Source organism: Silurus meridionalis, chromosome 6 (genome assembly GCF_014805685.1).
Source record: "Silurus meridionalis isolate SWU-2019-XX chromosome 6, ASM1480568v1, whole genome shotgun sequence".
NCBI lineage: Eukaryota > Metazoa > Chordata > Actinopteri > Siluriformes > Siluridae > Silurus > Silurus meridionalis.
In genome coordinates this window covers 18,205,636-18,231,236 of record NC_060889.1, presented here as the reverse complement: position 1 = coordinate 18,231,236, position 25,601 = coordinate 18,205,636, and the positions used below count along the sequence as shown (strand labels likewise).

At 38.5% G+C, this 25,601-nt stretch overlaps 1 protein-coding gene across 1 annotated transcript in view; it reads left to right on the top strand.

The window, feature by feature from the left end:
* adam19a (ADAM metallopeptidase domain 19a) overlaps window positions 1-23,840 on the top strand; it is an 82,441-nt gene extending 58,601 nt beyond the window's left edge. Inside the window, 15 exon segments of the mRNA XM_046851635.1 lie at window positions 589-673; window positions 2,506-2,527; window positions 2,530-2,647; window positions 2,802-2,979; window positions 4,584-4,673; window positions 4,940-5,135; window positions 8,509-8,617; window positions 8,889-9,093; window positions 10,620-10,697; window positions 12,258-12,366; window positions 12,789-12,933; window positions 16,810-16,900; window positions 17,036-17,278; window positions 17,841-18,028; window positions 23,286-23,840. Of these exon segments, the coding sequence (XP_046707591.1) occupies window positions 589-673; window positions 2,506-2,527; window positions 2,530-2,647; window positions 2,802-2,979; window positions 4,584-4,673; window positions 4,940-5,135; window positions 8,509-8,617; window positions 8,889-9,093; window positions 10,620-10,697; window positions 12,258-12,366; window positions 12,789-12,933; window positions 16,810-16,900; window positions 17,036-17,278; window positions 17,841-18,028; window positions 23,286-23,340 (1,912 nt within the window). The 3' untranslated portion in view covers window positions 23,341-23,840.
* Window positions 23,841-25,601: the final 1,761 nt, after the last annotated feature.

Genomic DNA, 25,601 nt, shown 5'->3' with positions numbered 1-25,601 from the left:
GTTGAATGTTGCTAACCTATATTAATTGCGTATCATATCAAGATACACTTTACTTACTATCTTACCATTTTTTTAGCAATATTTAGTGTCTGGAAATTGATCTGATTGAGCGTACACATGAGGAGGCCTGACTAGAGGGATAAAATGCTGCTGCTTTGCTCTATTAAGGGAATATTTCCCACTGGCATCACTATCAGCGAGTAGCTGAGTGGCAAAACCATGAATATATATCAGCCATGAAGGGAAACAACCAAAAGAAAAAGTCAACACAGTATTCAATCATTTATTAAACATGTTTCACAGTTCGACATCACATATTGATTCTAAACGCCGATAAGCAATTCATGCTTATTGGATTTTCATTTAATTTACTGAAAAATTGACATTCATGCTTACGTCCGTCCATACACAGCCCTGCAGTTTCGATTCTCTGTTTTCTTGCATCATTATTGATTAGTAGCTCTTTTGCTTTTGCTCCCTTGCAAACAAAATCTTCATATTAGGTCACCACTGTTTCCTTCACTCACTGATGACCATAAAATTATGCCATTAATGCGTATTGATGTATCTTTTCTTCTTCCCTGGAAGGGGGGTGATATTCAAGGGCACCACTATTGGCATGGCTCCCCTTGAAGGCATGTGCAGTCATGAAAATTCTGGTGGCATCAATGTGGTAAGATAGCAAATGGACTTTTTTTTTTATAACTGTACCACTGTACAATTCTAATCCTGTGTGTGTGTGTGTGTGTGTGTGTGTGTGTGTGTGTGTGTGTGTGTGTGTGTGAACATGGATGTGTGGTTCTGATCCACAATGGGGTCTGATTAAAAGATCAATATCACTCTCACAGCTGATTAGGCTCTAATAGGCTCTATTAGCTTGCTTGGTGACAGACAAGAGCTGTGAGGAATACTAACGTATTGTGATGGGTTCAATATTTTCTCAAAAAGTGAACAGATTTCTATTATTTTAGATCACTTTTGCATTTCTTTTTACATTTCTTATAGTTGCTTATTAGGAATTTTAAATATTAGATGCTTCCTGTAGCAGGGTTGAGTGTAAGAGCTGTATTGTACTCTATATTGTAAACATTTGTTTTCATGTGTGCTATGTATGTGCAAAGGGGTTTTTCAAGGCCGGTACATATGTGATGTGCTTTAAAGCTTCATCTGTGCCCTCTATTAGGTCAGATAACTACAGTATGAGTTTTAATGGTGTCTAAAGGTCTGCCTTATAATGGCAGGGCATGTATATTACAGCTGCACATAACAATTAATCTTTGTTCTCTTACAAAACTGGAATTGCTGTTATACATAAAATCAATGATACAATATCATCATCATTTCACTGTTAGAGAGAGAGAGAGAGAGAGAGAGAGAGAGCACTGCTGTGATACAAAGTGAGTCTTAATGCAAGTACAAGTCTGAATCATTTCTAACAGTCTAACACTTTATTTCCCCAGATATAATCCAGTTCCTCCCGTATGTTTATTCAGATGAAGGCGTCATTTACTGACTAAGAAAACAATCAAACCGACAAATTTTGCAAATGCACTTTTTTTTTAATCTGTAAGAACAAATATGCTGTTATTGTTTTATATCCTCTGAGGGTATGCTCAGCAGAAATGAATATATATTATAAGCATTAGGCATGATGAAGCCGTCGCACTCCGTTTCCTCTCAAATCAAATAGGAGAGATAAAATTTTACTTCAGCTTCTATAACATGGGGAACAAGATATAAATGCTAAAAATGTTTGTGAAAGAATGGAACTTAAAAAAAACAGTGAATGTTTCAAAGAGGGCCTTATTACTTGAGGTTTGAGGTCTGTTCGTTTTTGAAGGAAATTTTGAACATTACATCATTACATGCTTTTTTATCAGCAGTCTTATAAAGATGTTTACAGAGAGGAAAAAATGTACAAAGTGAAAACATGCTATTCAAAATACAGAAACCTAATTTACCCCTAACATTAAATGTCAAGGAAATTGTGTCTTTTGTTCTATTGCCTTAATATGTTACATACATGGACAGAATAATGCTTATTTTGTAATATCGAAGGTTCTAAACAAATGTTCTCATATTTGGTAAAGAAAATAAATGAAAAACAAAATGATTATAGGATTGACCAGGGGACTCAGTTTCCCCCAGCTCTAACATTCCCAGAATCCTAAACAGCCCTTAGCCTTTCTAACTCTAATGGACTCTAACGGCACAGACATATGGTGTAGTCTCCACAAACCTAATCACCATTGACAGCGTATTCCAAGTGGCTGGCGGTCCCTGAGCGTGTGCCCCATCCTCTGCGACTGCTAATAGCTTATGATTGATGTAGAAATACCTAATGGTCCGAATACCTGTTTTGTTGTGACTGATTAGAAAATTGATTCACACATGAAATAATTTTGCCAGACCACACATTAAAACCTAAATACCTCCTAAGAGAGAATTTGTAACTTTTGCAGAAATGCAGAAGCTTCCTAACCACAAGTGTTATGATTCCTGCAGGATCATTCAGATCTGCCCATTGGGCAGCTGCCACCATGGCTCATGAGATTGGCCATAACTTTGGCATGAGCCATGACCATGAAGGTTGCTGTGTGGAAGCCACGGCTGATCAGGGAGGCTGCGTTATGGCAGCAGCTACGGGGTAAGAGCCTTCCGGCTAATCCATGCTGGCCAGCCTGTATTGTTTCCATATGGAAAAAACAAAACTGGCTTAGGGAGCTTTGCCTGAATTTGTTCCATCTATGTTTCTTTATCCAACCTCCTGCAATTACAGTGACAATTTACCTGCCCAACAGGCATCCATTTCCTAAAGTCTTCAGCCACTGTAGCAAGAAGGATCTGGATAACTACTTCCAGAAAGGAGGTGGAATGTGCCTGTTTAACATGCCAAATATGAAGGACCTGGTAGGTGGGAAGAGGTGTGGGAACGGCTTCGTAGAAGATGGGGAAGAATGTGACTGCGGAGAACCTGAGGTTAGTGCAACATGCAAACGTGTCATACATGACTATTAGTTCAGAATCAGTGCAGGTCTACACAATTTTTAATCTTAACCTCGATCTAACAACCTAAAAAACTTTTAAAAAATTCATGGGGACTAGACAAATGTCCTCATGATATTCTTAATGTTACGAGGAGATTTGGTAACTTACAAAATAGATAAAAATGGACACAAAATGTCAAAGCATGTTTATAATATAGAAAATCTAATTAACATTTTACTTTGTTTATTTGCACAATGCTACTATTTGCACATCTGGTAGATGCTAAACTGCATTTTGTTGCTGTTTATCTGACTATAAAGTTTTATCTATCTATCTATCTATCTATCTATCTATCTATCTATCTATCTATCTATCTATCTATCTAGATATTTGGGAAAACGCTAAATAGTTCTATGCTTGTTTAATCGTGAAATTTTGTGTAATTCTGTACAAATACAATTACAATATCAATTACATAATGAGAGATAAAAAAATATAAATTTCTGAATTGATTGCAACTCTTGTTTATTTGAAAACACTTCATGACTTTTGGGTTTTTTTTTTTCTTCTTTAAACGATGAGAGCAGATGGTAAAGCGACATGCACTTACTCAAAATGTAAGTCAGGAAAAAATGGAACACAATGAGTGACAGAGATGTGGAGGGGAAAGGAAAAATTTCACCTTCCTGCAAATCTGCAATTGGCAGGTTGTCAGGGCTCATATTATGGATGGATGGTTTACCATCTGGTGTAGGTAGACTCGGGTAACCATTCCTAATTATACATAAGCACCTGGACTTTTTTAGGTCTGCTATACACCTCACTGTCCACACTGTGCATTATGCTAAAAGCATATTCATTTATTATTGTTAGCATTGCCGTCCTGCATGCTACCTGCAGCCTGTGTTAGAGGGAAATGAATGGGCATATTGTTAGAGCTACCCAAATGCAACCTTTCAACACACCACACTTATCTGGCTGTTCTACATGCCAGCTCTAGACAGATTTGCCAGCGCTGGTCTTGCTATGCATTGTTGTGGGTGTGTTAATTATACTTGTTCAAGCTTCGTCTCTCACCACCTGCTCCTTTGTATTTGTGGAAAAAAATTGCCACTTGTGCTAACTTTGCCCAACACCTCTGTTGTTTTATATTTGTGTGTGCCTTTGTGTGCGTGTGTGTGTTTTGGTATATATAACCCTAACCCTAACCCTATATATATATATACCTTTCTCTATATAACTAATGGATGTAAAAGTCACCAGTCTGCAAGTATCCATTCTGCTTCAGCATCACTACAGTGACATGCATCATCTCTGACTATATATATATTTTTTACTTTGTCACAGCGATCAAAAACCACACTGTTTGCTACCCACGACTGATGTGTTGGTGATATGAATGTGTGTATGTGGTCTTGAGGTCACTGTGAATAACTTGACTTGTGCTAAGTGACTGAGTGTGTGGGTACAGGGTCACACAGTGATGTGCTTCAGCAGCAAAAGAACAGAGGTGGCTTACGTTTGTGTGTGTGTGTGTGTGTGTGTGTGTGTGTGTGTGTGTGTGTATGTGTGTGTGTGTTTTAAACCTCCTACAGGAATGTACAAATGACTGCTGCCATGCCAGTAACTGCACTCTGAGGCAGAACGCACAGTGTGCCCACGGTGTTTGCTGTGAAGGCTGCAAGGTCTCTGACTGTACTCATACTTTGTTTCTTTCTTTCTTTTCCTATTGCTGTCTCACTTCTTTTATTCCACATCCAATTAATCACTCTTTAGTCTTCCTGTCTCTCTCTCCTTATACCTTTTTCTCTTTCTCTCGTCTCACCCTTGTACTCTTCTCTTGATTTCTCAGTCCTGTTATGTATATATTCCCGTCCGCATCTAAACGTACAATACAAGAAAATGTGCATAAGTGAACACCCATGTGACCTCGCTTTCTGTGCACTCTCAGCTGAAGCAGGCAGGTACGATGTGCCGAAGTGCAGCAGGCTCGTGCGACCTTCCAGAGTACTGCACCGGTGGCTCACCATACTGCCCCTCTAACGTGTACCTCCTGGATGGATCCTTGTGCCAGTACAGCCACGCCTACTGCTATAACGGCATGTGCCTCACTCACGAGCAACAGTGCCTGCAGCTATGGGGCTACGGTGAGAATACACACATCATGCAATATAGATTTTCAGTCCTGTCAATCCTCCAAGCTCACGTTGCATCAAGCCATAGACAAGAATAGACACGCATACTTCACAGCGCTGCTCACGTGCATTACACATACCAGATATTATAATATTGACAATACTGAAACGTAATTATTGACGATAGAATCGTACTTAGTAAAGGATTTACTTTCCTTACACATCGCCTTGGCTTGAAATAAATAATCGTTTTGAATACTATGAGACAATAAATTGATTGATATTGATACAGATTTCAGTGCTTATAAATGTACAATGTTTAATGTTTTATTCAATACAGCGATATCAGCTAATATCAGACGATAAACGCTTTAGCCTTGTTACACCCTGGTTAGAAATGAAGATGTAGGAATTTAAGTAAGAGCACATAATTAGCCCTAACATATATGTATGTGTGTGTGGGGGGGCAAAGGAATGCATTTTTCTTCAAATATTTGTAATTATATACTTACAATGAAGATGATTGAGGGTTTTTGGTGGTCTGACTTGGTTTTAATTAATGTTTCATTTCGATGAATAATTAAAAAAAAGCTTTTAAAAGGTGTGAAAGCATTTTTTAAGATACAGAGTGAGTGTGTGTGTGTGTGTGTGTGTGTGTGTGTGTGTGTTTGTGTGCGGGGGGGTATTACGATATCTTAATAGTAATATTATATATCTTATTGATCTGAGAAAAAAACAGGTTTATAGCCTAATTGCATTGTGTTGAAATAATGTTCAGCAAATATACATTATTATACTTATTTTTTTATTTTTAACTTTACTTAAAGTATTTTACATAAGTGAGTACACTCCTAACATTTCAGCAACCATTTTAGTGTATCTTCTTAAGGTACAATACTATAGAAATACAACTTGGATATATTTTAGTCAATATGCAGCTTGTATAGCATTACAGATTAACAGATTGTCCTGTAAAAATAACTCAACCTACAGCCGATATTGTCTAAATACCTGGCAACAAAAGTGAGTACACCCTAAATCAGGGGTCACCAACCTTTTTGAAACTGAGAGCTACTTCTTGGGTACAGATAAATCTGAAGGGCTACCAGTTTGATACACACTTCTGAAATAACAAATTTGCTCAAATTACTTTTAATTATATGTTATTATTAATAATTAATGATATTCATCTATATCTAGTCATCTATATTCTATATCTAGTCATTTTCAAATTCACACCAATGCAAGTGTGATTTAAAAAAAGAATAGCAACAAAAAAAATTTGATGCAGCTCACTGGATCACTATTTTTAGAAAAGGCCCACGGGCAACTCATGTGGTTCTTGCGGGCACCATGTTGGTGAACCCTGCCCTGAATGATAGCAACTGTATGTCGTGTAACTATGCAAAGCCACATGTCATATTCATCATATTTTTATCTGCTTGTCAGAACCATACAAATTTGTGTGTCTTGTAATGGAGCAGTTAAAATTTGGTGCTTTGAGTACAATTCTCTAATACTGACTACTGGGTGTTTAACATTGCTCTGGATGTTCAACATGGCCTCATGGCAAAGAACTATCTGAGGATTTGAAAATCAGAATTGTTGCTCTCCACAAAGATGGCCTAGACTAAAAAAAGATCTGTAACACCCTGAGTACAGTGGTCAGGGTCATACAGAGGTTTCCAAGATGGGATAAACTCGGGAACAGGCATTGCAAGGGTCCATCGAAAAAGGTGAGTCCTCATGCTGTGTGTCAGGTGCAGAAGCCGGTTTCAAAAACAGAAGCATGAGTGCTACAGCATTGCTTTAGAGGTTGTAGAAGTGAAGGGTCCACTTGTCAGTGCTCAGACCATTCGCCACACACTGCAACAAGTCGGCTTGCATGGCCGACCGTCCCAGAAGGAAGCCTCTTCTGAAGCTGGCTCACAAGAAGGCCCACAAACAGTTTGCTGAAGACACTCTGTCCAAGAGCATGAATTACTGGAATCATGTCCTGTGGTCTGATTATACTGAGATAAACTTGTTTGGCTCAGATGGTGTCCAGCACGTGTGGTGATGCCCTGGTGAGGTGTAACAAGAAAATTGTTGCTTGCCTACAATCAAGCATGGTGTTGGTAGCATCATGGTGTAGGGCTGCATGAGTGCTGCTGGTACTGGGGAGCTGTGGTTTATTGAGGGAAACATCGATTCCATAATGTCCTGTGACATTCTGAAGCAGAAATTGATGCCCTCCCCTCAGAAACTGTGATTAACCTCAGTGTTCCAATGACCCCAAATACACAACTGTCTTGCCAAAGAAGCTGAAGGTGAAGGAGTGGCCAAGTATGTCTCCAGACCTGAACCCTATTGAGCACCGGTGGGGCAACCTCAAGGCAGAAGGTGGAGAATCGCTAGGTGTCTAACATCCAGCAGCTCCATTATGTCATTATGGAGAAATGGAAGAGGATCCCAGCAGCAACCTGTGCAGCTCTGGTGAATTTCATGCCCAGGAGGATTAAGGCAACGCTAGATAACAATGGCGCTCACACAAAATATTGACACTTTGGGCACAGTTTTGACATGTTCACTTAGGATGTACTTTTTTTTGCCTGTTATTTTGACAATATTGTCTGTATGTTGAGTTTTTTTTAGAGGACAGTAAATCTGTACTGCTATACAAGTTGCACATTGACTAATATATCCAAGTTTAAGTTCTATTGTATTGTCTATTGAGAACATATAATAAAATAGTGGCTGAAATGTTAGGGGTGTACTCACTTTTGTAAGATACTGTATGTTTTTTCTTTATTTTTTTACAAGAATAAATTTACAGACATTTTATTCATCTGTATTCTTTTCAAATTTGAACTTTGACCTGAGGTTTGATGTCATTTCTATCAGCTATTCTGAATTCATTTGTGAAAAAGAGGGTGAACCAAGTACCCTAATTCAGAGCCTTTTTCAAAAATCCTCTTGAGAAGCACCAATTTGTTCTAATTTGCTCCCTTAATTGAGCAGTTGCAAGGCTTTTTTTTTTTCAGCCTCGCTGATCAAACACTGGTTGAATTTGCTGGTGGCAGAGCTCCTCTCCAGCTGTCTGTGGGCTTCAGTCCAGTCAAACCTCTAGGCTGACATCAAGCCACAGATCAGAGCAGATTCGCAATCTGTGTTCACCACACATTGCCTGCTATGTGTGCACAGCTCATAACAGTTATTGCCATATTGACACATGTATTATTAATGATGATCGTTTGCTTTTGTAGTGAAATTAGAAAGAATTATCAAATGAGTTCTTTCAGTCCTGCATTATTTCCTGTGTGTATCCGATATTTCCAAAGTGGGTTTATTTTCGAATTAATAACATGACAGATGATAATGAGACAACTGAATGTGATTTGTTCAGGTGCACGACCTGCACATGATGCATGTTTCCAGGACGTCAACGCAGCAGGAAACGCATTCGGAAACTGCGGCAAGGACGGGCATGGCAATTACGTCAAGTGTGAAAAAAGGTAAGGAGAATAACCTGAATGAAAGAGGCTGGTGAATATTCTTTTTCTCATTCCCTTCATTTGTAACTATTTTAAACTTGCTTTCATTAAGATAACGGGCAGGGGAGGCTCAGTAATCCGTTCTGCATTGAAAAACTAAACAAGTCACTGTCTGGTAGTCAGAATAATCTGCTGCAGTTTGGGTGCTGACGTAATGAAACAATTAGGAGCAGTCTGAATTTAATTTCTGAAAAACAACAATTCATGAAACTCTTAACCTTGTCTCCCACAGTGATGCCAAATGCGGGAAGATCCAGTGCCACAGTGCTGCCAAAAAGCCGAAGGGCACTAACGCCGTCTCTATCGACACCACTATCCGCACAGATGGCATCGAGGTGAAATGTCGTGGCACATATGTGTACAGCACTCAGGATGGACAGGGGGACCTTCCTGATCCTGGCCTCGTCATGACTGGCACCAAATGTGGAGAGGGCAAGGCAAGCAAATAACACCCACATTAGTCAAGTCAGGAGAAGAAGGAGCATCAATAGTACTGAAATCTTGGATCAGACATATGCCTTTCATGCTCATGTTCATTTTATCTAAAAAAAAAGTCATGCTGAGTTTAATAAGAAGTCTAATATACAGCACTCTGGATCCATATGGAGGACTTATTAATACAAATCTTAAAAATGCTCGTGCTTAAAATGTGCTTAAATTTTAAATAAGTGCCGAATTACAGATTGCAGCTCCTTCAGATCCTCCTGTTTATGCATTTTGGCATAACCAAATAATTGAATGCCTAGTCATGATTTGACCCATTTGACTCATTTCAAAGCACTGCTAACTGTGCATACTAAACATTTAATGTCACTTGTAATTGAGGAGCTCACATAACTCATGATATCTGGAGCTGGCAGAAATGATTTCAGAGACATTAGAAAGGTTATAGTCTGTTCTATGTAATGACACGAAAAATGGATATGAGGCTGATGTGAATTATGAAGACGGGTGATTATTCTTATTAAAGTTAACAGAAACATTATCATGCTGTAAAGTCGGTCACCTCATCAAACTGATCACCCCGTTAAAATTCGTGACTTACAGCATCAAATCATTTATTACAAACATTTTTCTCTCACACACACACACACACACACACACACACACACACACACACACGTTTACAGAGACAGATCAAAGAAATTCTCATACTTTTTTACTCACTTTAACCCACAGAACTGTTGAATTCTCTGTTCTGATTGGACAGAAGGGTTTGATTCAATATTTCTTTAACAGCAGCTTTGACAGTAGTGCCATTGCGAGGTAAATATTAATGCACTTGTTCGAATACTTTATATAATTGTTTTCTAACAACAAATTTTTAAAACAATTTGAAAACATGTTTTTTTCTTATGATGAAGATATTTATTTACTATTTATGAAAGGATTCTTAGACGTCAACTCGAGTGGCGTTATGTAACAGTCAAGATTTCCACTACAAGAAAGTCAAGTTTAAGGCTTCTCAGTAAAAAGACAAGCTGCAGACATTTGACAATATGAAATGTAAAGGTTTTAGAATGTGCTTTATGTGTCAGAATGATCTTATCTGTGTATAAAAGGAATAAAACAATTCTGGACATGGTGGTTTAGGGAAACATTTACCTTCGGAATATAAAATGCACTTTTTGCACCAATTCCAAGTTTAACATTTTTTGATTCTATACTGAAAATAAAATGTTTAATTCTCTCGGCTTTCACTTGACAGCAGATATGAAATTTCACATTTATCTAGATGAGATTATTATATACAGGTAGAAAAAGGAGTAGGACTATTTCTGACATCGTATCACAAACTGACCTTGTCATTTATGAAGCATTTATACTTATTTTTGTCAGGTGATGCATTCTCTCATTCTCTCAGTTTATTCTGTTTGGTATAAATTGAATGTGACACTTGTTTTCATGTTGAAGCTGTAATTAGTGTAATTACTATTATAATTCTTTTGTTTTACTACTTCAGGTATGCAAGGACCGCAAGTGTCAAAATGCTTCTTTTAGCGAGCTGGAAGCCTGCATTGTCCGCTGCAATGGTCATGGGGTAAGAAATAAAAAATAATCGTTTTTGTAGCTTGTCACTGCTTTTATGTTCCCAGTCTAAAATAAATGGGACTTTACTCCCTCAAACCATGACCATAAACATTAGTATTCATCCTATCTAAACTCTCCTTAACCCTGAGCCAGGCTAAATTTCACACCTCTAAATCCTTTAATACCACCCCAGGGTCACTCACATTTCTGCCCCCACTGGCACTCTTAAAAGGAACATTTTCTTAAATTAATCTGGTGCAGTTTATTTGTTTGTTTTGTGCAAATAGTCGTAAACAGCCCCCAAGCAGCACAGACACCTACCTCCATCTTCTTTAATCCTTTTGCCTTTTCTCTCTTTCTCCCCCTTTATTTCCATTCTCCCATTTCTTTATTTATCACTTGTTTACTCTGTCAGGTTTTGAAAGGGCAGCCAAACAAGAAAATGCTTGGAAGGTGGATTAGTGACTCAGAAAGCCCTTTCCTATTATTCTTTTGCACTATCAGTTGATTCAGCATTGATCCCGGGGCTTAGAGGTGTGTGAGGTTCACGAGCAAAAATAAACGTTATTGCAGTACTGCAAGCCTTTTTCTCCTTCTTTTCTCCAGATATTAGTATTATATTGAGCATGAAATAGAGTTTGCATAATAAACATTACAATTAGAGCAGAGGGAAAATCAATTTCAGTGCATACCTCGAAATATATTTGCAGTTATCTGGCATTAAAAGTCACTTTAACCATTAGAATGTTCTGTGTGGACTAATACATTGTTTTAAAGAATTATCCTTAAGAAATACAAATGGCTTAGGAACATCTAAAGATGATAAAAGATGAAAAAAACATATACAGTGTGGGAACCACCCCATATTCTACCATCAGCTAGCTTGAGGTGAACTAGCTCATAACATGATAACAATGTTTTTCTTTGTCATATTGTCAATGATTTATTCAACAACAGGAAAAATCCGAAATTTATTCATCTGCTTTTTAGTTTTATACCTGTACTGGGTTCATACTATCAAAAAATGAGTTTTATATGCAAGTACTAAGAAGGTTTTCCAAATGTAGCACCTGTAAACATTTCCAGTCCAGTTTAGAGATTGAGCAGAAACAGTTAATAGAACCACATCACTTATTTAAGGGTGCTTGCCTATATCTCTTTTTTCTACAATTGTCACTTGTTCAAGCAAGCGACAGTTTGAAAAAACTGTAAAAAAAAAAAAATGTTGAATATAAAGCTGGAGAAAGCGATGTTGTTAATGTGTGTCTGACTGTTCTGAGAACATAAAGTAGTATACATGAAACACCAGGAGAGCACGTTTCTTTTTGTTTCTAATTTCTTTTTTGGTTTCTTCCTTATGTCTTCTCAGTAATTGTTTTTACTTGTCACACATGCACATTCAAGATCTGGTTACTCTTCTTTGTGACAATGAACATGAATAATAAAATAAATAAAATAAAATTGAGCATTATTGGGCAGCACAAATGAAATTGAATTCAATTAAGCCATAAGTGAAAGCAGGAGATTACTATTTGTCCTTCTTTAGTGTAAGGTGCTGTTTTGTATGCAGGTGTGTAACAGCAACAGTAACTGCCACTGTAATCGAGGCTGGGCACCACCCTATTGTGATAAACCAGGGCTGGGAGGCAGCGTGGACAGTGGACCGGTGCAGTATGACAGTGAGCTCATTTTCACTCCCTTCCTCCAGCTACACCTTCTTTTCTCTCAAAAACATGAAGTGATTTTATCTGTTATTTTGTCTTTCTTTGTCAACTACCTTTGGCCATTTTGATGATCGTAGCTCACACATACACACACATGCACACACCCACACACTCACCTTTTATCAAAATGGCACCACCTTTATTGATCTCTATCCTTTTAGTTTTCTCGTCATGACCATCTCAGTTTGATTGTGACCCAGGCTCAGTTCATATATAATGAAGAAAATCTCTCAGTAATCTATAATTTAGTATTTTGTAGCTCTATCTAACGCTTTCCTCCACTCTATTAATGTTATCTTTATAGCTCTGCACTTTTCAGTGCAAGTGGTATTTTCATGTCTGACGGAAAATTTTGTGTATTTGCTGTGCGCACTTAGGCCAGGTGGGGCTAGTTGTCGGTCTGCTCTTTGCTTTTCTGGTGCTGCTCCCTGCTGTTCTCATCGCCTTTTACTGCATCAAAATCAAGACCTCCTATTACCACAAATGGCTCTCACAGAGGGAGAAGAGCAAGGCTAACAACAGGTATGCTATCAGCAGTGCAATAAAAATGCTTGTATAGAGAAGGAAAAAAAGGTTCAGCAATTGAAAAAGACATCCTGAAATTGTAAGAGTAATAAAATGATGCTGGATGCTTTGATTTACTTCTGTAGCTGTTGCACAGATGCTTTGTATTAGTATATGCAATTAGCATTACATATGTCTTTATTGGGATGTGACATAATGAAATCTTTTGAAAACTTCTGATGCATTTTTGAACTATGTCCAATCCCGATCTGTATATTTGTATCAGTAGACTTATTTAAACCATTGCGGCCCTGAACAGGTGGTTTTTGAATGAATGAATAAATGAAATAAAGTTTATTGCACAGTGACTCACATTAATGTTAATAATTGTGCTTTTTCTTCATTCACTGAGATTCATATCTAATTTTTAACTGACCTGAATGTAGAAAAAAGCATTGTGTTGCATCCTGTGGTACCCCCAGTTGGATGCAAACTAAATTTCTGGCATGCTTTCTAAAAAAAACTAGTGCACCTCCTTTTATATCTGTATAAGTATCTGATTAGAACAGTTTATCTGTTCAGTACAAAATAAATATTTTGTGAACAATTGCATTCCTATAGTCAAGGTGTGTTTTGCCCATATGTTCAGTTAAAACACCACAAATTATGTACCGTATTTTTCGGACTATAAGCCACTACTTTTTTCCCACGTTTTGAACCCCGCGGCTTAAACAACAAAGCGGCTTATTTATGGATTTTTCCTGGGTTTTTCTCGGTTTCACAAATTTCAAGCCAAAAAACTGAGCGACATATTAGACCAATGAAATTTCCGAACGGAAACGAAAAAACGCACCTCACCTGTGTTCTGAGCTGCAGGGCATCGGGAGAAAAAACGTTTTTTTTAAACGCACGATGATGCCAAAAGATAAACTGCAGAGAGAAATAGTTGTGAAAGGAAGGAGGAAGACAGTGAACAATGACTTACTTGGTCGGCTACTGTTTAGATACAAGCCGTTGTTAACGCGTTGAGTCAGGGTCAAGGGAGAGCTCACTAACTCCAGCTGCAACAGAAATCATATAAGCACAGACAGGTTTCCAAAACTCGTGCTTTTTTTTTTTTCTTGGCAACAGCGTTAAGGGTTAGTCAAAGAGACTTAGAAATTAGTATCAGAAAATAATAAGGACATAATCCTCGGTCTTGCACACATGCAGTAATACCGGAAAAATGCGGCGGCAGGCTATTCTCAAAATACCGCTCTGCTCTTAAAGGAGCCACAACATATTTCACCCGTTACACCGTGTAACAGACACTGTCTTTCGTTAAAGCCTGTGTAAAGTTCATTAGTTTCAGTGTAGACTGCGGCTTATAGACAGTTCAAAATAAAAATCTTTGTCAAATTCAGTGGGTGCGGCTTATATATGGGTGCACTTTATAGTCCGGAAATTACGGTAGATGGTTTTCTTACAACTTTCATACACAGGGTTTTAGTCCATCTTTGCACCAGTTTTAAAATGCACTAATAATGAAAGGTGTCAAGGTGTTGAAGTTTGTGACTGTGGCAGGACTATCTTCAACATTGTACATTTTAAAAAAGGGTTATGGTTTCAATAAATACATAATGACTAACTGATGTGATTAACCCATTTAAAGCATAATTGTGCATCATACTTAGCGCAGTGGCTTTTTCAAAATTATTGTAATCTATTGTATTCTAACTAGTTTTTACCCCAAGACTTCATTATATTTAAAGAACAAATCCAGTTCTTTTTTGAACAAACTGTCAAAATCATGATATGTAGCTATATTCAATTGTGTATGGTTTTTTTGTTTGTTTGTTTTACTTTTTGTAGTTTGCTAAATGTAATGTTCTGTTGCTATTATGTTTTATACTATTATACTGGGTGTGTGCCTTAATTGTGTAACAAGGAGTGTAAAATCAGTTCATTTATGCTGCAAATTGTCTGTACTTGGTCATTAGATAGATGGATTACCACTGTATATGATCATAAAAAAAATATCATTACATTTGTGCCACAAGTATTAAACATATTATTAACAAAATTTGGCAAAAAGTAAAATAAAATAGACTAAGTAACACTAAGAAAATCTATAACCTTACAGAGAACCCCACATTCACTAAAGTCTCTTCTTTTCAGGACCTGTTGAGCCAAATCTCATTAGCCAATCAAAATGAAGCACTGTTATGCCTAATAACAGGCTTTATTTGCTAATAATAGCGAACAAAACACTTTGAAATCATAAACACATTCGGATGCCATGACTCGCAAAAATAAATTTCTGCCATTGTTTTCAGTTTCAGAATGTTTTTTTCTCATTGTATATTTTGTTAATTTAAAAAAAATTAAGATTACATAAAAGTCATTAGTCATAAAAATAAGCATATTGTGAATAAAAGCCACTTTGCATGCATAGTATTTAAAATGGCAGGTTATCATTGCTGTAATGTAATTCTGGTTATAACTAGTTTTTAAAGATTTTTCTTTCAGCTTTATTATCACCATGGATTTAAATACATATGAAAAAATAAATAAATGTGAGAGAAACACCACGTGTTATAGAACAACCAAAGACTTTCTGCCATATTGTTGAAGTTTTGTCCAAGGCACAAACACAGAAGGCAGTATAAATTTGTGATGTGCCCCTGGGAATTATTGGGCTTCTTCTTTCAAGTACTCTTTCAAGCTCTTTCCTAAACACACATCTCTATATAGTTTCTCCTGACAAATAAATAATAGAGTGTCTTCTCTAAGCCTCCATCCCAATGATTATGCCCGTCGGCCCATAGCTAGTGACACAGATGTTGTTTAAACACGGGGTGAGACAAAAGGGAAAAGGGCCACATGAGATATTTAGCTAACAGAAACAGCTGGATGACTAATAGCTGCAACTGATGTTGTTTGTTCCTTATAGTTTTGGATAATATGATTTGCTCTGTGATATGTTGTTAGAAACTGCAGGAAGTAGCATATTTATATTGAAGTGAAATGGCTTTAATTGGTTATATCCACAAAGCCTGGTTGGGAAAGAAGTTGAAAGTTTCACAGTTAACAAAACATTATTATGGAACAATGTCAAACCCCCTGATTCACCTATTTATCAGTCTAAGTATGTTTTTTTTTTTTTTTTTTACAACAAATGCAGTACATTTGCTTTGCACTTTGTACAATTTCAATTCCAAAAAAAGTTGGGGAAAATGTAATATGCAAATAAAAGCAGAAGCAGTAATTTGCAAATCTCAAAAACCCATATTGTACTCACAATAGAAAATAGAATTTATATCAAATGTCTAAACTGAGGAAATGTCAAATATTAAGGAAAATACAAGATAATTTGGATTTTGGTGGCCGCAGCACATCTCCAAAATAGTTGTGACAGGGCCATGTTTATCACAGTGTAGCATCCCTTCTTGATTTAACAACAGTCTGTATGCATGTGGGAACTGAGAAGACCAGTTTTGGGAGAGGGATGTTATTCTATGTGAGTTCTTTGTTATATTATTTTCATTTTATGATGTGCGAAATGTTTTAAAAACTGTGAAAAGTCTAGACTGCAGGCAGGCCAGTTCAGCACCACAATTTCCCACTTTGCCTCAGTCTATCTTCAATGAGTTTTGGCCCAGAGTAGACTTCAGTATTTCTCATGTGCATATATGACTTCTCATTTGCATGATAGAGCTTTAACAACATTTGTAGATGACAACGCAAACTGTGTTTCAAAAGCCTTTTCTGTTTAGTATTTGTCCTTGGACCTCTACTTAGTTGTAAAATAAAATCTAATAAAAAAAACCTCTTCAACATATCTCAGCAGTTGCAGAGTACTCAAAAATGTCCTTCAGATGTACCCATTTCCTGTTTGTAATTTTATTTGAACAGACATGAAAATTCCATGGGGAAGAATGGACAATTAAACTCAGCATTCCATCTGAAGGTAGTGGGACCATCCAATAAAAGCACCAATCTTAAGGTACAGAGACATCCTTGAATACCTACTTTTCTGTCCAAAATGTGAAATTTTCCATAAATGGAGATAATGTAACAGTTGAATATTAAACAATACTTGCATAGTATTCATTACTTTGTTTTGTATTGCTTTCTGCAGCTACCTCATACTAGTAAGGAAGTGCTCCCTTTGCGGCCAGGCCCTGCTTCCAATGGCACCCAACCAGTCAACATCGTCCGACCCCTCCGGCCAGCCTCTTCCCCCCACCTTCGTGATGTCAAAGCAACTCGGCCTCCTCCTCCCATCAGCAAAACCGTGGAGGGAGCCAAGTGCAGTCCTACTGCTGCCAAACTCAGCCCTCCTAAGAAACCCCTGCCCCTCAACCCCACGCGCAGCCCACTGGTAAAATCCACAGTCCTCACACCTTCTCTGTTATTTGTAGAGACAGATAAGCACTTTGGTAGAAACACCCAGAGATTACTTTTCCACTTGTGTAGTAAGATAGAGTTGAGCTTTATTAGCTCCAGCTCTACTTTAGCATGTTCATCTTATCTGAGGATAATCAAGGCCTTTATGAATTGTACCAGATGTACAAAAGCAAGGAAAATCTGTGCAGGGCAAACGTTGGTGATAAAAGCTCATCACATTAGAAAAGCTTGTTACACTAGTGCAGCCATGATTGATGAGATGTTAAGGCTGGTGGGTTGTTTTATAGTTTCATGGCTTGATCTGATGATTTGCATCTCCCATAATTAAGAACGCTACAGAAAGCAGATGCAGGTTTTTGTGGCTGCATTAGTATGCTTTTTCTGTTGTGCTGTTTATGTCCCAGTTGCTAAGCAGTATGACACTGATCAAGATGGTGCACAGGTCGCAGGATATACAGTAATTTAGTACAATTATTAGTGCAGTAATTTGTTACATTTTTTCGCCCTTCTCTTTTTGTTTTTACCTCTAATCCCAGATGGCATCAGAGATTAAGCCGAAGCCTTCACCCACACCTCCACTGAGACCTCTTCCTTTGAGCCCCAGTCGTGGAGCCCAGGCCAAACCTTCAATTGGAACCAGGGGGTTGCTGGTAATAATGCCCCCTGCGGTGGGCCCCAAGCCTGTGGGCAAGGTCACCGCCATTCCTCCTCTCAAAGCACTCAGGTGAGAGTGCTACAGTGCAGCATACCGGAGTTAATGGATATTTTTAAGTGTTTTGGGAATCTGTATTAGCAGTTAAGTACTCCACATGCCAAAGTCTTAAGTCTCAGCAATCTAGAGCAATGGAATTCAATTAAAATTCCTTGTTTGCAAATATACATGACAATGACAACAGCTGTCTTTTGATGCATAAACATTAATGATTGTTTATGAATTTAAAAAAAGACATCTATTTTAATTGCTTATGTATTGTTAGACAGTGGCACTTCACATAATGTATAGTTCTCTGTCCACCCGAAATGTAACATTCTGTATATGTTGTCGACTTTTATTTTTAACGAATCACGTAACAAGACCTTTATGGCCCCAGCTGAATTATGCATAAATGCTACAGAGAAGTTGCTGCAGGCCCACAATGGGTCATGTTTAGAAAACCGAAAAAAAAAACCTGAAAAACAAATAAAATACTGTTCTTTTATTTTTTCATACGTTAATCAGCTGTGCTATGCTTTAAGAATGTTGAAGGAGAAGTATAGAGAAGGTCAGGAGGAGTGCGACAGGGTGCCAAGAGAGTTGTTGTGGTATTGTATAAGGAAGTCAGGTGTGTCAGAGAAGTATGTGAGGGTGGTGCAGGACATGTATGAGGACAGTGTGACAGCAGTGAAGTGTGCAGTAGGAACGACCGTCTGGTTCAAGGTGGAGGTTGGTCTGCATTAAGGATCGGCTCTGAGCCCTTTCCTGTTTGCAGTGGTAATGGACAGTTTGATGGACGAGGTCAGACAGATGATATTGTGATTTGTGGTGAGAGTAGGGAGCAGGTTGAGAAGAGTCTGAAGAGCTGGAGGTACGTGCTGGAAAGAAGGGGAATGAAAGTCAGTAGAAGTAAAACAGAGTACATGTGTGTGAATGAGAGGGAGGGCAGTGGAGTGGTGCGGTTGCAGGGAGAAGAGGTAAAGAAGGTGGAGGACTTCAGGTACCTAGGGTAAACAGTGCAAAGTAATGGAGAGTGTGTTAGAGAAGTGAAGAAAAGAGTGCAGGCAGGGTAGAGTGGGTGGAGAAGAGTGGCAGGAGTGATTTGTGATAGAAGAGTATATGCGAGAGTGAAAGGGAAAGTTTATAGGACTGTGGTGAGACCTGCGATGTTGTATGGTTTAGAGACAGTGGCATTGAGTAAAAGACAGGAGGTGGAGCTGGAGGTAGCAGAGCTGAAAATGTTGAGGTTTTCGTTGGGAGTGATGAGGATGGACAGGATTAGAAATGAGTTTATTAGAGGGACAGCGCATGTAGGACGTTTTGGAGAGGTGAGGGAGGCGAGATTGAGATGGTTTGTACATGTGCAGAGGAGGGACATGGGGTATGTCAGTAGAAGAATGCTGAGGATGGAGCCACCAGGGGGAAGGAAAAGATGAAGGCCAAAGAGGAGGTTTATGGATGTGGTGAGGGAAGACATGCAGGTAGTTGATTTGAAAGAGGCAGATGTAGAAGACAGGGGGGTATGGAGACGGATGATCTGCTGTGGCGACCCCTAATAAGAGAAGCTGAAAGAAGAAGACTCAGAATCAGCTGTACTACAGGAATTCTACACGTTTTTCAGTATCAGTCCACTAAAATAAATTTCTGGATCACATCCAGATCATATTTCTCCAGCTGTCATATTTCTCCAGCTGATGACCCCCTGCTTAAATTAAGTTAATACAGTGTATTCGGAAAAAGTGTTCACAGTGCTTAACTTTTTCCACATTTTGTTATGTCACAGCCTTATTCCAAAATTGGTCAATTAAATTTTTTCTTTAAAAAACAAAAATCCATAATGATAACGTGAAAGAAGTTTGTTTGAAATCTTTGAAAATTGATACAAAATAAAAAAACAAACCAAAATCGCATGTACATAAGTATTCAAAGCTTTCGCTCAATCATTTATTGAAGCACCTTTGGCATCAATTACAGCGTTAAGTATTTTTGAGATTTTTATGATGCTACAAGCTTGGCACACCTATTTTGGGGCAGTTTCTTCCATTCTTCTTTGAAGAACATCTCAAGCTTAGTACACAGCCATTTTCAGATCTCTCCAGAGACGTTTAATCGGATTCAAGTCTGGGCTCTGGCTGGGCCACTCAATGACATTCACAAAGTCGTCCCGTAGCCACTCCTTCGTTATCTTGGCTGTGTGCTTAGGGTCATTATCGTGTCGAAAGATAACCCACCCCGTCTGAGGTCCAGAGCGCTTTGGAGCAGGTTTTCCTCAAGGATGTCGCTGTACATTGCTGCTTTCATCTTTCCCTTGATCCTGACTAGTCTCCCAGTTTCTGCTGCTGAAAAACATCCCCACAGCATGATGCTACCACCACCATGCTTCACTGTAGGGATGGTATTGGAAAGGTGATGAGCAGTGCCTGTTTCTTCCAGACATGACACTTGGCATTCAGGCCAAAGATTTCAAATTTTGTTTCTCATGGTCTGAGAGTCCTTTAGGTGCCTTTTGGAAAACTCAAGTTGGGCTGTCATGTGCCTCTTACTGAGGGGTGGCTTCTGTCTGGCCACTCTGCCATACAGACTGATTGGTGGAGTGCTGCAGAGATTATTGTTCTTCTGGAGCTCTTTTAGAGTGACCATCAGGTTCTTGGTCTCCTCCCTGACTAAGGCCCTTCACCCCTGATCGCTCAGTTTGGCCAGGAGGTTGCTCTAGGAAGAATCCTGGCGGTTTCAGACTTCTTCCAGGTCACTGTGCCCATTGGGACCTTCAATGCTGCAGAAATTGTTCTGTAACCTTTCCCAGATCTGTGCCTTGATACAATCCTGTATCTAAGGTCTACAGACAATTTGTTGAACTTCATGGCTTGGTTTGTGCTCTGACATGCACTGTTAACTGTGGGACCTTATAGAGACAAGTGTGTGCCTTTCCAAACATATCCAGTCAGCTGAATTTACCATAGGTGGACTCCAATCAAGTTGTAAAAACATCTCAAGTATAATGAGTGGAAACAGGATGCACCTGAGCTCAATTTTGAATCACTAATTGGCCAAATGCAGCTTAAAAAAAAGTCTTACGCTCTTATTCACATTTGTAAAAACGTGTGATTAACCAGTGTATTGACTAAAGTGTGCATATCAGCAAACACAGATGCTTCCCTCCTTTTATCCTTGTTTATATTTTAACACAAGTAGGAATAAAAAACATCACTGGAGTGTACTTATACGTGCCTCCTGCAGAATACGTCATACAGAAAGTGGCACACGTTCATTTAATTTTGTCGCTTGCTGATATGTGGCAGCCATTACACAGTGTCTGTAACTTACAGTACGGTGCCTGTCAAATGTCTGGAAACATCTAATGTTTTATCATTTTTGGGACACAGATGCATATACATTTTGTTTATATGCAACAAACTAGGTAACGGTATGGTAAAGTTTATTTCCATTGAAAAATCCTCCCTTAGCATGAATTACAGCTTTATGCACTTTTGGAATCTAGACACTTTGTTTCCGTTAAGCTTCAGCCTCTTCCCATGCCTCTTATAAAACTTGCCAAAGGTGTTATTCACTAGTTGCATATTTCTTTCTGACTGCAGTCCAGTGCATTCCACATCAGTTTAATAGAATTTAGGTGTGGTGACTGGGCAGGCCATTCCATTTCATGCTTGCCCTATAAATAACACTTACAGAGCTTGGATGCTTGGGGTCATTGTCTTGTTGTGTGGTAAAGGTGGTTCCAATTAGCTGCAGTCTAGATGGAATTGCATGGCATTGATGTATAGAATATTAGCCATGTTGGTTCAGTATTGCTTTCACCTGGAAAAAGTCTCAAGACTTCCCTGCTCCAAAACAACCCCAAACCATTAAACTTCCACCTCCATGTTTGACTGTGAGTATGAAGCAGTCTGGTAACATCTTCTCTGTCTTATATAAGTTCTTCTGTTAAAGCCAAAAATTTTGACTCATCTGTCCACAGGCCTTTCTTCCAGTCATTCGTTGTGCAATGCTTGTGTTTTTACACAAGTTTGTTGAATAGGAACAAAAGGAACATGCATGTGTATCATAAGGGATAAAAAAGCAGGTGTTTGCAAACTTTTGACAGGCACTTTATATATTTATATATTATTCTTGTTCCTTGCTACATTTTTTTGAAATGCAAAACAGGAACTCATCCAGGAAGTGTATCGTTTTTTAAACTCCTATGCTTCGCTAAAGCTTACAGAACCTCTGTGAAAATGTGCGAGTTTGAGTAATTTCTTTAAAAACTTTACTGAATAGGTTCGGATAACTCGAAAGCCAATGCTTTATCATAATCCTGATGTTAGTCTGTTATCTTTGAACACAAAAGCAGCCGACATTAAGTAAAAAGAAACATCGACGCCCCCCATTCAAACCTTCAGCCGATTTTTATCTTTACCCATGTCCATCGATACAATCCTCCGAGCTCAGTCACCACTGCATGTAGAGCTTAAGCACATAGATAAGACTGCTTTACGTCTCCCTGTGGAGGACTGAAGCTTTGTGTGGAAGCTGCCCTTTCGCACAGAAGGAACACTTCTTCCCTACCTGCACCCAAAACCTTAGCCGCTAGAAAAGAAATTGAAAAGCAAATCTCATATCAGTGGAAAAGGCAGTGACTCCATCAACACTATGCAATGAAATATGAATTAGGCTGTGAAGCAGCCACAGCTATTCATGATCAGCAGAACCATGAACCGGAAAAATCAACCACACGCTGTGAGAACAGGATTTTATTTTGATAAGCTTGTTGGGACATCCATTTTGTGTTCGGGCATTTTTTTTTATTATGTGCGGCAGTACATACAGTGCATGATTATTATTTTTTCCCCTTTGTTGACATGGGAATAAACAGGACGAGAGTGTAAAGAATGGCTTGGTTGAGTTCAGACAAATTCGAGGTCAGCATTTGAGAGATGCACAATAATCGCATCCTTCACCTCTGTGGTGCATCATAAAATGTCAATAGTGAATAAGAAAAGAAACCCGGATAGTGTGCTTACATTTTAAATCTTTTATAAAGCAAATACACAGGAGTGGGCTTTTCCCCACAGTGGCTCTAGAAACAAAAGATTTCATTTACATAAAAAAAGCACAGTAAATTATCCATGTCGTGAAATCTCTAACAATTATATTTACTTTTACAGTTTTATTTAATTCAGTTGAAGTGTATTTATATACAGTAGTGCTTCTCACAAAGCAGCAGTTTATAAAAGTACATTTTGAGAAAACATTTTATTGATATGTTTTGGTTCTCTCTCTCTCACAGACCTGTTCCAGGACCCAAACTAAACACAGTGTCGCAGTCCCCTTTCCGAAAATGACCTTTAAAGGATCAACTTTAGAGACATCAGCAAGCCTATTTGCACTATATAAAGGCCTTCATTGGGAGATTCATGATTTTGTGGAAAAACAGGGGACAAATGTACGGTGCTAAGGCCGGGACCTTCTAGGCCTCGCTTATTTAAGCCTGAGTACAATCCAGCCCAGTGTCCGAGGGCACCGGATTTTGCATGGATCAAAATGCAGATTTAGACAAGATGCTTCTTATGGGGCATCACATTGCCAAAACCTTAATTATTATTATAATTTTTTTTTTTTTTTTTTTTTTACTTTACAATTTCCTTGTACGAAGTGTTGTGTTATTGCCATTGTCGTGTTTACATCTTTTGTATTACTGTTATTAATTGTGTGTTCATTTTGCCAAAGAATTTATGTTTGAATGTCAATCTAATGTGTACTTTGCTGTATTTTTTTTGCATTTGTTATATAAAATGCACCATTATAGTTTTTTTTTTATTATTATTAAAACTGTTTTGTTGCATTTGCTTATGATTTATTTAGATTGGTTTAAAGAAATTAGAAAGTACAAAGCACATGTTGGAGACTGAGATATTAATTCATTAACAGCAGGGATGTCTATTAAGCAGTGAAGCAGAACAAGTATCAAACAATGATTGTGCCTTATCCTGAACACAGACACACACACACACAAAAAACCCACATTCACACGAACGCAAGCATGCTGTTCCAAACAGAACCCCAGCTTCAACTCCTCAGAGGAAACAAACAGATAAGAATAACTGAGCACGTGGCAAGCACCGGGAGCTGTGCCTCACACAAACTTTTCATAATGGATTCCGGCGAATATAAAATGAAATTTCTACAAGCCGTCATCTTACCTCTCCGGAGAGTAATGTATTTCGAGAGCACGAGACTTCGGAGTGGTCGGGTGGGACAGCTCGCTATGGGCACGCACAGGAGAGATTTATTGACACCGACATTTTCAAGCCATTACCAAGACGCCCAAACAGGCCCCAAGGCAGGACACTGTGTTAGTGCTGTGATCTAAGTGAAATATGGGCTGTTTGTTGAGATGCTGGATACTAATCGTAATATACAAGAAGTTTGATTCAGGAAGACGTGCTAGGAAGCGTCTCTTCATAAAAAGTCAAGCTAGCTAAATAGATACATGTGGACGCTTTCCAGACAGCGGTATGGCAGCATTAAAGGTGAAGGGTGTGGAACATTAGTCAGGCCAGTGCACAAGCTTTTGATCTACCGACCACAACTAAGCTGCTGCATACCGTTTATTCCAGGATTTATATCATTTATGCAAGTGAGGGGTCAGTAAACACGTTTATTACATCTCTAGACTACAGACCAAGTCTAGTGATAGAGCTAAAGTTAGGTATACAGTACATTGGTTAGCATTCATTTGTAAGCAATACAGCTATAAATCCTGGACTTTTAGGTAAAGTTATAAGTTAAAGATAATTTTAACTCTCCCGGTAACATGTACTAATTCATATTTGGTGACTGGACCATCCTAAATGCATGAACAAGAACTTTCACTCAATACAGATCCACATACAATAAAATGCACAAAAGTCCTTTCAGTAACCAAAATTCTATTTTTAATTGAAAAGAGTTTTGCATCAAAACCAGCTAATGTTGTGTTTAATTATTTCTCGTTTGATACCTCAATATAAAGAAGAAATAGTTCAGTTTATCTGAGCATTATGCTGAAATAAGGCATACCTCAGATTACCTCACCATTTCCCCCCAGGCCTTGAATATTGAATCTTTTTATCTGTTTCGAAATGCAGAGAAATTTTTAATGGGATATTTTTTACAGCACAATTTTACACCATATATCTCTCTCTCCATCTGTGTAGTCTGTGTCTTGCCACTGATCTGAGACCAGTTGCACTTATTAGAAATGAACCTGCCAAAAAAAGATATAATATGGCTATAAAAAAGCAGTTCAATAACAGCACACGTTTTAAAGTGTGCATGAAGCAGAAGCTGTTGTCTGTGTTTTTGGGGAGAGTTTGGCTCCCTGCTGGGCGTTGTGCTCAGAAATGGGCAGCTGGGAGTGATGACTAAAAGGTACTGAGCACCAGGAGGTGCAATCCTTCTGTTCTGATCATCATCTGGTCCGGTTCTGCTTCATAACAGAGGTCCGCTCTGGCCTCCTGCACAGTGTGCTCAGTGACATTGAAAAGTCCAACGTCTCACACAGTGAGCTCCATTAGCTCCATCTGAAGGTGATGCATTCTTTTTATTTCTTTCTCACTCTTTA